A 12,459-nucleotide genomic window follows, 5' to 3' on the forward strand; every position below is an offset into this window, starting at 1 on the left:
GTCACTTTTAGTGGTTTTGTGTCTTCCATCAACTCCTGCCTGAATTATTGATGAACGCCTCCCGGAAGTACTTCCTGTCTGCAGACGTCACTTCCGGGAGAGACGGAAGCCGCTGCCATTCTCTTTAGTGTTTGCCCTGTCCTCCCAATGTCCACCTCCTCACCGCCCGCATTTTGATATAAACTACTATACACTCACGCTCCAAGCTGGCCATTTAGCAGAACCGACCGACATTAAAGCCACCGTGTCATATGGAGTGACCAAAAACTTAAAAAAAAAAAAGAGACGAGGTGAGGCTGATGCATATTAACTTGTCGGCGTTAGCTAAGCTATCTAGCTGTGTAAACGGGGTTCTTGCAGAGTCGCCGGTAACTAAAAACAGCTGCTGGCAGGTTAATTAATGCCAAACACTGCAGCGTTGTGGTTAAACCTTTATCTTCATGCTCATACTTGGTATTTATTTTTGCAAAGGTTGTTAATTCTGTGGTGCTACGGCCTGATTTTAATCAAGAGCTACTTTAGTTGGTGTATTAATCATCATGTCTGCTGCATGGATGTGGTCTAATCACTGGGCTGTGCCAGTTGTCTTATGTTCATATATGTTCCAGGTAGCAGTAGGATTTGTGCAGGTGGGTTAGGCCTGTGTACATCAGCCATGGCCGCTCCAACTCTAGCTACTGTATCAATGATCAATCAACTCTAACTGTATCAATGAGCGTTTATACACAGTTAAGTGTGTGTGGTTAACCTGCAGCAGCTCGAGGCGTGTTGGCTTCAGTGCATGTGCATTTGTGGTAAATTAAGACAACGAAGACTCCCAAGAGTGTTTACAGTTCTATTGACCCCTCCCAACAATGCACCCTAAAGAAAAAAGTGACTAGGTCTTGAGAATCAGAGGCATCCCTTTATTGTCAGCTAGGGTAGTAAAGATGCCACCCATATTGTTATATTGTCTTAATTGGTAAAAAGAAATACAGCCAGGTGTATAGGGAAAACCTGAATCATTGAGTGGAGAATAATGTGACAGATTGCATGAGGTACAAGTGCACAGCAAGGTGCAGTTCAGTAGTTAACTCTCAGCATGTTGTAGAGCAGGGGTATTCAACTAGATTATTCAGAGGGCCACATCTGCAAAAGGACTGTATGGAGAGGGCTGCACTGCGTTCGCGCCCAAAGCGCGCAGGTGGAAAATCTGGGGTTTTTCAAAATGTATGTATATATAAAACATTTGTGCTCACACTGCAAAAACTCAAAATCTTACCAGGAATATTTGTCTTATTTCTAGTTAAAATGTCTAATTTTTAGTCAAAAAATCTCATTACACTTAAAACAAAAGTCATTAACAGAAGAATAACTTGTTATTTGACAATTTTCACCTGTTTCAAGTAAATTTTCTCTTGAAATAAGTAGAAAAGATGTATCTTCTCATTACAAGCAAAAAAATCTAAAAAAAACATCTCCAACAGAGATTAACATGTACAAACACTGTCCAATGAATCATTGACCAACTGAAAAGGCTACCAAGCATCTTAAACTTTTATTAATTAACAAAATGCGATATGTAAACCATGTTAGTTTCACTGGCCGCCGACCAGAAGTGACGTTAAATGCAACAATATATAAAACTATTTAATATATATTAAAAACATGAATAACTAGGTATGAAATATGACCAGGGGCCACATAAAAACTCCTGGCGGGCCGCAAGTGGCCCGCGGGCCGCCAGTTGAATATCCCTGTTGTAGAGCATGTAAAAAAAAATATGCTGTTTTAGATTGTATTTTTGTCTTGTTTTAATTATGAATGCAAAAGGGAAACAGCTTATGGTACTTTGGAGAATGGTTCATTGTTCTTCCACAGATAACTATTGGTAAAAAACAATAGCTACACCTTTTTAGAACAGTGGGAAATAAAGGTTCAATCAGGCAGATGGTGCATATGTTAGATTGTTTCGCTTGTGTAAAGACCAGCACAGGCACTTTATATTGGGTGGTTGCAAGTCTTCATAACAAAAAAATTTGAGGGCGAAAGGGATATTCTTCTGCGACTAATGCATAAAACCTTGAAATTGCACTAATGTGTTCTTTTTTTTCTTCCTTTTAAACAACACTGACCACTCCAAGGATCTGAAGAGATGTAATGTGGTAACTTACTATTACTACTATTGTCATTTAGCAGACGCTTTTATCCAAAACGACTTAAATCTGAGAGAACAAACACAGGGGAGCAATTAGGGTTAAGGGCCTTGCTCAGGGGCCCAAGGGCCCTAATGAGTGTGTCATATGTGGTAGACCCCAAGAAAAATTGTACTGTCTGATTGATTCCCTGACTGACTAAAAGAGTGTTGGCATCTGGTGGCCCTGTTGTGCTGTAGGGAACATGTTACTGTCCCTTTTACTTTCCCCCAACATGTGGATAGGTCCTATCGGGCAGTTGAGGGCAAGATCCTCTATCACATTAGAAAAAGAATCTGTTCCTCATTCGCCCACAAAAAGAAATTCACTCATGCATTGTTTTTTTTTTAATGCACACTTTATATAGTAGTGCTCTCTTTCTACAATCATTCTGGGTATTTTTTCGCAGTTCAAGCTGCTAATAAAGTGCAAAGGACAATGAAGCATGTATTTGGGCTGGGCGTTAATTCCCCGACCTTCGTGTTTAAGTAGTGTTCTTCAAACCTCATCCTTAGGGCCCACTGTCCTACATGTTTTAGATGTTATTCTGCTCCAGACCAGGACTTAGGGGATAACCTATTCTTCCTACTGATCTACAGTTGCTCCAGTAAAGTCTTATTCTACATTTGCTTTATTAGACACAATTATTTTTAATATTTTCAGACCTAAAGTTTGGTTGTAGTTTTACAGTATTGACATGGATAGAGGATGACTTGGTCACAAATACTGCTTGGAAGGCAGAACCTAGCAGGATTGTCTCTTATGACTGTGATCTCACAAGTCTTTGGAGAGTCAAGATGTCTCACAAAGGAAAAAATGCCCCCATTAATGGGGTTACTGAGCAGACGAATGATGGATACAAGCAGTTTCCAAAATAATCATATCAATGTCATTTGGTGCAAGGGCGATCAGTTTCTGCAGTAGAGTTCTGAAGACTTGGCATCAATTTCATGGCGCTATTAAGTTGTTTTACTGGTGCAGACTTTAGTTTTCCCTTGGATCTACAGTAACAGTCTCTGTTGTTAACAAGCTGAATGACCTGTTTTTAGGATTTCTGTGTGTGTTACTTCATTTTACAAGCAAAATTTTACTATTCAAATTATCACACATATGTAACGGGGCAGCAGGCTCCCAGAGTTATACAGGGTCAATGATAAGATCAGTAATACATTTAAGTCGGAATGAAATTTATTAACCCCATTTTGATTTGAATGTCATTATTTGCTGTGGTTCAGAGATTGAGTGTGCCATGGAAGAAAGAGTTAAATAGTCATTTGTTTTACTGATAGATTTTCTGCTACCTATATGTTATTAAGCACTAACCCTGGTTCTCTACAATGTGCTCTGGCTGTACATATTCAACCATGAGAATCATGTTAACTGTTACTGTAAGGAAAAATATTCGTACCTTGTTCCCCACAACTCTGATTGCGGTTTTCTATCATAGTTGGATATGAATGCCCTCACATGTGGCTCTGATCTTTATTTTTTTCAGAAAATAAAGTGTTGTAATTTTCTCAATATACAGTTACTGTTATGTTTGACCTTTTTTTTTTTAAATATATTTCTCCCTTCCATGCTTTCTTTCCAGACAGCTGACATTCAGAAGTCCACAATCATTCTCACACTTTAGATTTCTTATCTTGACTTCAGTCTACTAAGTTAGTGCAACAAAGATGTCTCAGCTACAGTTTCAGTGCCCGGCTAGCTCGATGCCCGTTGCCTCTGCCCCCCTGCAGCTGGGGCAGCCGCAGCCTGGCTACAGCATCCCCTGTGCCACTGGTGCTCTTCCATCAGAGAGTGCCAGTCAACCCCTCAGGAGCTCAGCTCTCCCAGCGGGCTCAGCCACTCCTTATAATACCCCCACAGGTGGGTTTTATCAGTTTGTTCACTTTTTCTAATGTATTGATTTCAAAAGTTGTGCCATTTTTATCTTCAAAAGTTAGGAGTGTAAGAGATTTGTTTCAGCCTTCTTTGGTTATTTTCAGAATATGTTTAAAGGTTGGCTGTAGTGAGTATTTTTTTCTTTGTCATTTTAGTATCTAACATGGCAAACCCTAAAGAGAAGACCCCCATGTGTTTGGTAAATGAGTTAGCCCGTTTTAACAAGATCCAGCCTGAATATAAGCTGCTTTCTGAGCAAGGACCAGCTCACTCCAAGGTACACTGAGTGTGAAAATCCTGGTGCATAATGATATAATCTCTGCTGCCAACCTGTTGATCAGCAAAATGTATCCTAATGAATTATAATCTATTTCAGATTTTCTCAGTGAGGCTCACATTGGGAGATCAGTATTGGGAGGCAGAGGGGACCAGTATCAAGAAAGCACAGCATTCTGCGGCTGCTTCTGCCCTCGCTGAGACCACGCTTCCCAAGCCCACTGCGAGGATGCCCCGCAACACAGGCAAGAACCCAGGTGGGCCGCTCCCGCTTGCTCTGTCGGAGTCTTTTTACATAAGTTTGCAGCGAGGACATTTAATACACATATGATTTTATTATTGTTGCTTTCTCTGTGCTTGTCTAGCAGCAGATGGAATTACACATACCACAGAGTTAAATGCACTTTGTATGAAGCTTGGTAAAAAGCCAATGTATAAACCTATTGACCCATACCCGATGATAAGACCACCAAATTTCAACTACAATGTTCGGGCTCCAGGGCCTTACCAGCGCTCTATGCAACAGTGAGTTGATATCACATTGAATTGTGGCCGTAGAGTTGTTTTTTTTCTGATTTGTTTGTCCCAATAGCTGGGAAAAACTAATTGTCCAATGTGCCCAGGTACTACTATCCATTTCCTCCAGTGGGACCAATGATATACCACATGGAGCTCTCTGTTGGAGGTCAGCAATTTATGGGGAAGGGGCGCACACGACAATTAGCCAAACATGACGCTGCTTCCAAGGCCTTGAAGACACTGCAGAAGGAACCGATGCTTCAACCGTTACCAGTGGTGAGAAAAGAAGTGCACTTTCAGCATAAGAAAGAGCTAGACAGCTTTTATTTATTTTAAACAAAGTTATTGCTTTTCTATTTTTATCCTTATCTTTGACAGATGAATGGAGAGCCCGAGGAGGAGAACCTGAACAAATCAGAAATCAGTCAAGTGTTTGAAATTGCACTGAAACGGAACTTGCCAGTCAACTTTGAGGTTGGGATCCATTTGTATCATCCAGTACCTTAATATTTAGGAATGTATTATATTTTACCCAAGTAAAATGTGTTGTCACTGTTGTTATCCAGGTTTTAAAGGAAGAAGGTCCTCCACACATGAAGAGTTTTGTAGTCCGTGTTACTGTTGGGGAGTTCAGAGGAGAGGGTGAGGGAAAGAGTAAAAAAATTGCCAAGAAGCTAGCGGCAGCTGCTGTGCTGGGAGAGTTGAAGAGGTTGCCCCATATACCCATTGTGGAAAAGACACTGCCACGCATCAAAAAGAAAACCAAATCTATCATCAAGGTAATGTAACTTTTGAGCCGGGTTTGGGATTAGTCAGAATGGACCTAAATACTCTTAATTTAGCAATGATTTAACCATTCATGCCAACAGCTGCAGACCAGCCCAGAGTATGGCCAGGGAATGAATCCCATCAGCCGCCTGGCTCAGATCCAGCAAGCTAAAAAGGAGAAGGAGCCAGAGTACAGCATGGTGACAGAAAGAGGTCTACCACGGCGCAGGGAGTTTGTCATGCAGGTGAGTAGGGGTGGATATTGGGAAGGACCTCACGATACGATACGCATCACGATACTTGAGCCACGATACGATACACATTGCGATATCCCGATTATGCGATATCCCGATTATTATATTCTACATAGTTCACCGAAAAATTTAAAAATGCATTACACATCTTAAAATCCAAGTTGTATATATGTACATCAGATGATAGTGATGGATCTTAAAATCCGAGTTGCACGTTCATCAGATTATAGTGACAATTCATGGGACAAACTGAGTCAAAACAATGTTTTATTATAACTATACAAGCTAAAGTTACAACATATTTGTATATATTTTTCATATTATTTACATCATATGAAATTAACATTAAATTTAGTATGAGGTTGCTTTAATTATGTGGCAAATGATAATAAACACAAGAAAGATGGTACTAAAACCAAGGACAGGCACAGTGATCAGTCAGTATAGATATAAATCCATAAATAAATAAACCTCTGTCCATTATTTTTCATTTTTTAAGGACAGGCAATTGTGTTATATAAAAAATAAATTATAAAATGAAATAAAACCTGAGCTCAGTGCAGGGCCCTCCCAGGGTTGGTAGAGAGTGGCAATGCCCAGGACTGTCACTTAGGTAGGAGCACTGGGTGATGGAATGGGGAAAAAGATCGGGGATAAAAAAAAAAAAAAAAAAAAAAAAAATTCGATATTCAAATTTTGAATATCGATATTGAATCGGCTGGAAAAGTATCGCGATATATTGCCATATCGATATTTTTGCCCACCCCTACAGGTGAGTCACTGGAACTGGAGCTGAGGCATGCTGGGCAGCATAACACACACGTTATCAGTCTTATGTTTTTCCTGTTTCTTTCCTTGTTTATTGATTCATGTTATTTGGTTCCTTTGTCCTTGTCTTCTGGTACAGGTGACAGTATGTGGTCAGTCTGCAGAGGGAATGGGACCAAGTAAAAAGGTAGCCAAGAGGAACGCAGCTGAGAAAATGTTGGAACTTTTGGGATATAAAGTGCCTCAGCCTCAGCCCCCAAAACCGGCACTCAAAACTGATGAAAAGGTTTGAGTCAGCTGTCATCAAGCAAATCTTATGAATATGTGAAACACGTTCATGCACATCACATTTTTACCCTCAAGTCCTCATTGTTTTTCTCATGATTACGTTAGACACCTGTGAAAAAACCTGGTGATGGGCGCAAAGTGACCTTCTATGAACCTGGCTCTGTAGAGGAGGTGGCATTGGGTAAGTCTTTGTTAAAATGTTTTTTATGGGATTCAAATATTTTAAACATGCTCTTACTTACAAGTGTTGTTTTCCCAACAGTTTCCAAGGAGGAGGACTATCGCCTGCCTTACCTGAGCCACCAGCAGTTGCCTGCAGGTATCCTGCCCATGGTACCTGAAGTGGCTCAAGCAGTCGGAGCCTGCCAGGGACCCCATGCCAAGGACTACAGTCGAACCATGCCCAACCCAGGCAAGGCCACAATTACTGCCATCATTGCCAACGAGCTGCTTTATGCAGGGAGATCCTTGACTGCTGAGACTATCTTAAAGAACAAAAACAACCTGAACAAGCTGCCCCACGGACCCCTCACCAGGCCCTCAGAACAGCTTAGCTATCTTGCATCAGTGCAGAGTCTGCAGGTAACAAACGGCATCTTCACCTGCCATGGACTCTGTGAAACCAGATATCTGCTTGCATTTTAGTTTGTGTTTAGTAATCAGTTGATTTTGTTGATGTCATCTGTTTCCAGGTGGAATACAAGGATTTCCCCAAAAACAATAAGAATGAATTTGTGTCACTAATTAACTGCTCCTCCCTGCCACCGCTCATCAGTCATGGAATTGGAAAAGATGTAGAATCCTGTCATGATATGGTTAGTATTTAAAAAAAAAAAAAAAAGGATTCTTCTGGCCTAAAATTTTTGTATTACATCCACAGTGCATAGTTTGATGAATTGCATTTTGTTGTTGCTATAATGGTAGAACTATGCAAGTCCTCAGTTTACGTAAAATTCGCATTTACCAACTGTGATAAAAGACTAAGAAGGTTTCTGGATGAAATTTGTTTCTCAATGATATAAATGTTTTTGTTTTTTTTTTACTTCTGAAGATTCACGTCACCTTCAGGACTAATTGAAAAATATGTACCATTGTTAACCTCTACAGGCTGCACTGAACATACTGAAGATGCTTTCTGAGTTGGACCAGCAGTTAAATGAAAGGACAGGAAACGGACCAGCCTCTGGGTAAGCTGTGAGGGGAAAACTTTACTTGCTTTTACTTGTTTTTACAGTAAATCCTTTCAGTTAACCAGATTCAAATTGTCAAGAGTGAAGTTGCATGCTTACTTATGACCATGGAAATTCATCACTTTTGCAGAGAAGTGTACTCCCAGGAGAGTACTACTACAGGAGAGTAGCAAGGAACCACACCACATATGTCCTTAAGTGCTTTTCAATAAACAAGAATCACAGAAGAAGGCTGCATTCTTATGAAAGTCATGTTGTCCTCTGTCTGCTCGTCGTCTCCCAAATATAGAGGCTGCTCCTTTCAATAACCACCTCATACTGCTGCACCTTTCAATCTTTTAAAAACTGTATGTTAATAAGAGCTGTAATTTGTCTATTTACTGTTCAGTGAGCGAAACAACCGGAGTCAAATTCCCCGTCTTGTTCGACCTGACTTGGCCAAATAAACCTGATTCTGTTATAAAAAGGCCATGCAAATATTTGTAATCCTGATATTTACAGAGATCCAGGACGTTCATGAGACATTATTGGTAACATTGTGTTCATTTGTCAGAAGATCACCTCAAATTATTTGAATCAATCAATGAACACATGTGAATATTATTAGAATATCTCTAGTGTGTCACAACAGATTGAAAAAAATACAACAAAACAATACTCGCAGCTCCTGTTATAAAGGCCATAACAGATGAAAATAGAGCATCTTTAATCATCAGTTATTAATTTGGGAATAAAAAATATTTAAAAACGGAAATAAATACCCAAATGTGAATATACTGTTGTTGTTTTTTTCCTCAGGTTTGATGTAATCTGACAATAACACTAATTGTTGCTTCTTTTTTTTCCTTAGGTGTGGTAAACAGGAAATGGAAGGTGACTCTCACCACAAACAGGCTAACTCAAGCACATTGCAACAGACGCTGGATGGCACAGCTTAGATCAGGATTGGTTGTCTGTAAAAGCACTAGAGAAAACTCAAAACACTGTGTTCTTAGTTAGTTTTAGAAGACTACAAGAAGTTCTGGCCTGTAGGCTCTAAACCGTCACTGTTCATATTCATTGTTACAGAATGTTCACAGTTAAACAAGATTGATAGGAAAAAAAAAAGTTTCTTCTCCTTGATGTTGTTTAATTGTTCACATTATTTATTTTTAGTTTTGCTTTGTAGAAAAGGTAGCTGCATCCTAGTCAATAAGTTTGGGGGGTGTACCTGGTTAAAGAATATTACGTGATTAACTGTGAACTCTTTTCTGTTTGGAGTAGATCTTGTGAGACCTCCTAAGTCATGTTTTTTTGTTATTTTTCTCCACGAAGAAAAGTTTTCCTTAAGACATTGGGCCTCGTCATTGTCTAGGGTGCAGCTGTTGAACATCTGTTGATTTTCCTAGAGTGCTTTAACAACCAAGCAGAATTTTTCACTAAATGTAGCGTGTGTTGTAATGTGATGTCGTCTCTGCTGTGTGTGGCAGGGACATTTCCCTGACAATCCCTTTTCCTTCCCCTCTCCATCTTCCCTTTCCTTTGCATTTCCAATATTAATTAAACTCTTGTGCTCACATGCACAAAACCAAGAGTTTTGTTTTCCTTTTTTTTTAATCTGCAAATGTTCATCCATGACACTGGTTCTCAATAGTGATCTCGATGTTCTGTACATTCTCCTAAACAAGACTAACTAGTTCTGCGCTGGTGCAGGTGCCAGAACACAGTTGGTTCAATTTACTAGGCTACTAGGAAGCACTCTGTATTTTTTCAGGTGGGAGAGCCACGGTCAAGCAATACATTACATACTGTACATTAATAGTGTGATGCTTCAAAGGCTTTTTTCTACACAGATTTCATCTAATTTTGGACTGTAAATACACTGAGTGGGAGAGGTACACATACATGTAAACACACTCTTAATAACATAATAATTGTAACAGCAACCACAACAATAATAGTGACAAGACATCTACAGCTGCAACAACCATAATGCATTACAATAACAATATTGCCAATCCTAGTATCACTATTTATAATTGGTAGTAGTACAACTAACGGTAACATGGGTAGTTGTCATCACTGCCAACACCACCATCCTCCTCCCTGGCTTCACCGAGCCCTCCATGGGCACGTGGCCACCAGCCATCCCCACCCATGCAGGGGAGACCAGCCAACAGGCAGCCCGGGCCCCGGGGCACGTGCCACGCCCCCAACCACCAGGTGGCCCGGGGCAGAATCAGAGGGCCTAGAGCCGTGACCAGGCAGTACCCTCCCGGGCCCCCTAGATGGCCACGTCCCAGTCCACGGCACTGACGCCACCAGGATCAACTGACCCAATAGACCACCACCCCACGGAACCTGGATGCAGCAACACCACCCCCACGAAACGCCAGCAGAAGAAAGTTTCAAGTTTATTTGAGATACATAATTGCATAACAATATGAAAAATGATGTTTCTTACACTGACACAAGAGGACCGCTCTATTGGAAAAAAAAAAAAAAACAACAAAAAAATAAATATCAACTGTAAAACAATGCTAAAAAAAGTTTTTTACTTCTGATAAAGCTTGTACGCTCTCGGGAGGAACAACATCTGGTGCCTTTTTGTGTGACACAGGTTGTGCGAGTGTCCTCCCATTGCGTAGTGTGTAGCGACTTGTATTTGCAGACAGGCTCTGGATCATTGGGCTGGTCCCTTCTCTTCTGGAATTCCTTTAAGGTGGCCTCCTCTCTCCTCATTTCCGTGGGGAAGGAGTTGGTTGGTATCCCTATGATACGGCAGCACCTTCTCTGCAGACATTCCAGTTCCTGGATCAAGTGTTTTGGGAGGCCGGCCCAGACAGGTGAGGCATATTCGAGCACTGGTCTGATGAAGGTCGTATATACCTGGGTCAACACATCTGGGGGGAGCTGTGCTCGTTTGGCCACACTCAGATAATGAACCGTAGGCTGAGCCTTCTTCAACATAAACTGGACTTGTGCGTCCCATTTCAGGTCAGAGGAGATATGTATTCCAAGGAGCTTGAATGTGACCACCCTCTCTACAGCCTGGTTCAAAACAAAAGGAGGGGGTACCGGACGGTTATGAGGCTCCCTGAGGCTAATAACCATGTCCTTAGTCTTCACAGCATTGGCTGCAGGACAGTAGGTCTGACCGCAGGCTGTAACTGCATCAAAGGAGATGAGGACAGCGAAGCAGAAGAGGGGGCGAGGAATAAAGAACAGGGGCAACACAACCAACACCAGGAGGGCCAAGGTGGTTACCGCCCACTGCCCACACCCAACACAGCAGCGGCAAACAAGAGGGCACAACCTGCGGCCTAAGGCAACACCAGGACAGCCATGCGGCACTCCCCCACACATCAGGATGAACCAGCCGAGGCCCTTACAACAGACACACACACTGACAACCTCGGCCCCCCTGTTCCCGCTGTACACCTCAGACTTATGGTACAAGTTGAAGTCCTGTTATCTGCAGAAATACTCCAATGAGTTGTGGGGTGTATCAGTGATGGACAAAAGACTGAGTACAGAGAACTGGTGGACTGTTTTATGAGATGGTGTGGGAACAATAATCTTGTCTTGAATTTGGAGCTGATTGTGGATTTTAGGAGAACCAGGATTTAGTCAAATAGCTTTTCCATCATGGGAGAAGAAGTGTTGCTAATGGAGGAAAACAAATACCTTGCTGTTCAGCCGGATAAATGCACTTTTATGACTTAGACTGGATTGGAGAGAAAACACTAATGCTGATTATAGGAAAGGACGGAGCAGATTTTACTTCTTGAGGAAGTTCAAGTCCTGCAGAACTTGCAGAAAGATCTATCTTCCATAAGTCTATCGTGAAGAGTGCAATCACATTTGCAGTCAACTGTTGGGGAAGCAGCGTCATAGTCAGTGATACGAACTGATAAATAACGCTGGATATGTTCCAGGGACTGTTCTGCAGCCTGGGGAGCTGATTGTGCAAAAGAGAATACCTCATAAAATGAAGAACATCATGGACTACCCTGATGATCCTCTTCACAACACAGTGTTTCAGCAACAGTATCTTCAGGCTTCTTCAGATCCACTGCAGCGCAGACGCTACATGAGATCCTTCCTAGCCACAAACCTACAGGGACTCTGCAGAGAGTCATCCATCCATCCATCCATCCATCCATCCATCCATCCATCCATCCATCCATCCATCCATCCATCCATCCATCCATCCATCCATCCATCCATCCATCCATCCATCCATCCATCCATCCATCCATCCATCCATCCATGTTTTGTACCCGCGTGATCCTATGCAGGGTCTCGGGGGTCTGCTGGAACCTATTCCAGCTCATTACAGGCTAAACGTCGAAGTAC

The 12,459-nt window shown here is 41.6% G+C and overlaps 1 protein-coding gene across 5 annotated transcripts; it reads left to right on the top strand.

Moving 5' to 3' along the window:
* Positions 1 to 109: 109 nt before the first annotated feature.
* On the top strand, positions 110 to 9,692 carry stau1 (staufen double-stranded RNA binding protein 1). 5 transcript variants are annotated; one of them, XM_061727277.1, is made up of 15 exons: positions 110 to 290; positions 3,766 to 4,043; positions 4,214 to 4,335; positions 4,435 to 4,591; positions 4,700 to 4,859; positions 4,958 to 5,129; positions 5,232 to 5,327; positions 5,420 to 5,632; positions 5,723 to 5,866; positions 6,783 to 6,929; positions 7,037 to 7,112; positions 7,194 to 7,513; positions 7,624 to 7,746; positions 8,039 to 8,118; positions 8,972 to 9,692. In XM_061727277.1, the coding sequence occupies exons 2-15, from the start codon at positions 3,851 to 3,853 to the stop codon at positions 9,057 to 9,059; spliced, it is 2,091 nt and encodes a 696-aa protein (XP_061583261.1). In that variant the 5' UTR covers positions 110 to 290; positions 3,766 to 3,850; the 3' UTR covers positions 9,060 to 9,692. The 5 variants fall into 5 exon arrangements, with proteins under 5 accessions (XP_061583261.1, XP_061583264.1, XP_061583265.1 ...); XM_061727280.1 differs by having other exon boundaries at positions 4,703 to 4,859; XM_061727281.1 differs by having other exon boundaries at positions 4,435 to 4,579.
* Positions 9,693 to 12,459: the final 2,767 nt, after the last annotated feature.

This window comes from Cololabis saira, chromosome 8, assembly GCF_033807715.1.
Source record: "Cololabis saira isolate AMF1-May2022 chromosome 8, fColSai1.1, whole genome shotgun sequence".
NCBI classification, from domain to species: domain Eukaryota; kingdom Metazoa; phylum Chordata; class Actinopteri; order Beloniformes; family Belonidae; genus Cololabis; species Cololabis saira.

Bases quoted from the DNA above. Each gene is read 5' to 3' on its own strand.
- stau1 (XM_061727277.1), top strand. From the start codon at position 3,851: ATGTCTCAGCTACAGTTTCAGTGCCCGGCTAGCTCGATGCCCGTTGCC. The intron at 6,930-7,036 runs GTTTGAGTCAGC...TGATTACGTTAG, and splicing joins CACTCAAAACTGATGAAAAG to ACACCTGTGAAAAAACCTGG. The intron at 7,514-7,623 runs GTAACAAACGGC...ATCTGTTTCCAG, and splicing joins CATCAGTGCAGAGTCTGCAG to GTGGAATACAAGGATTTCCC.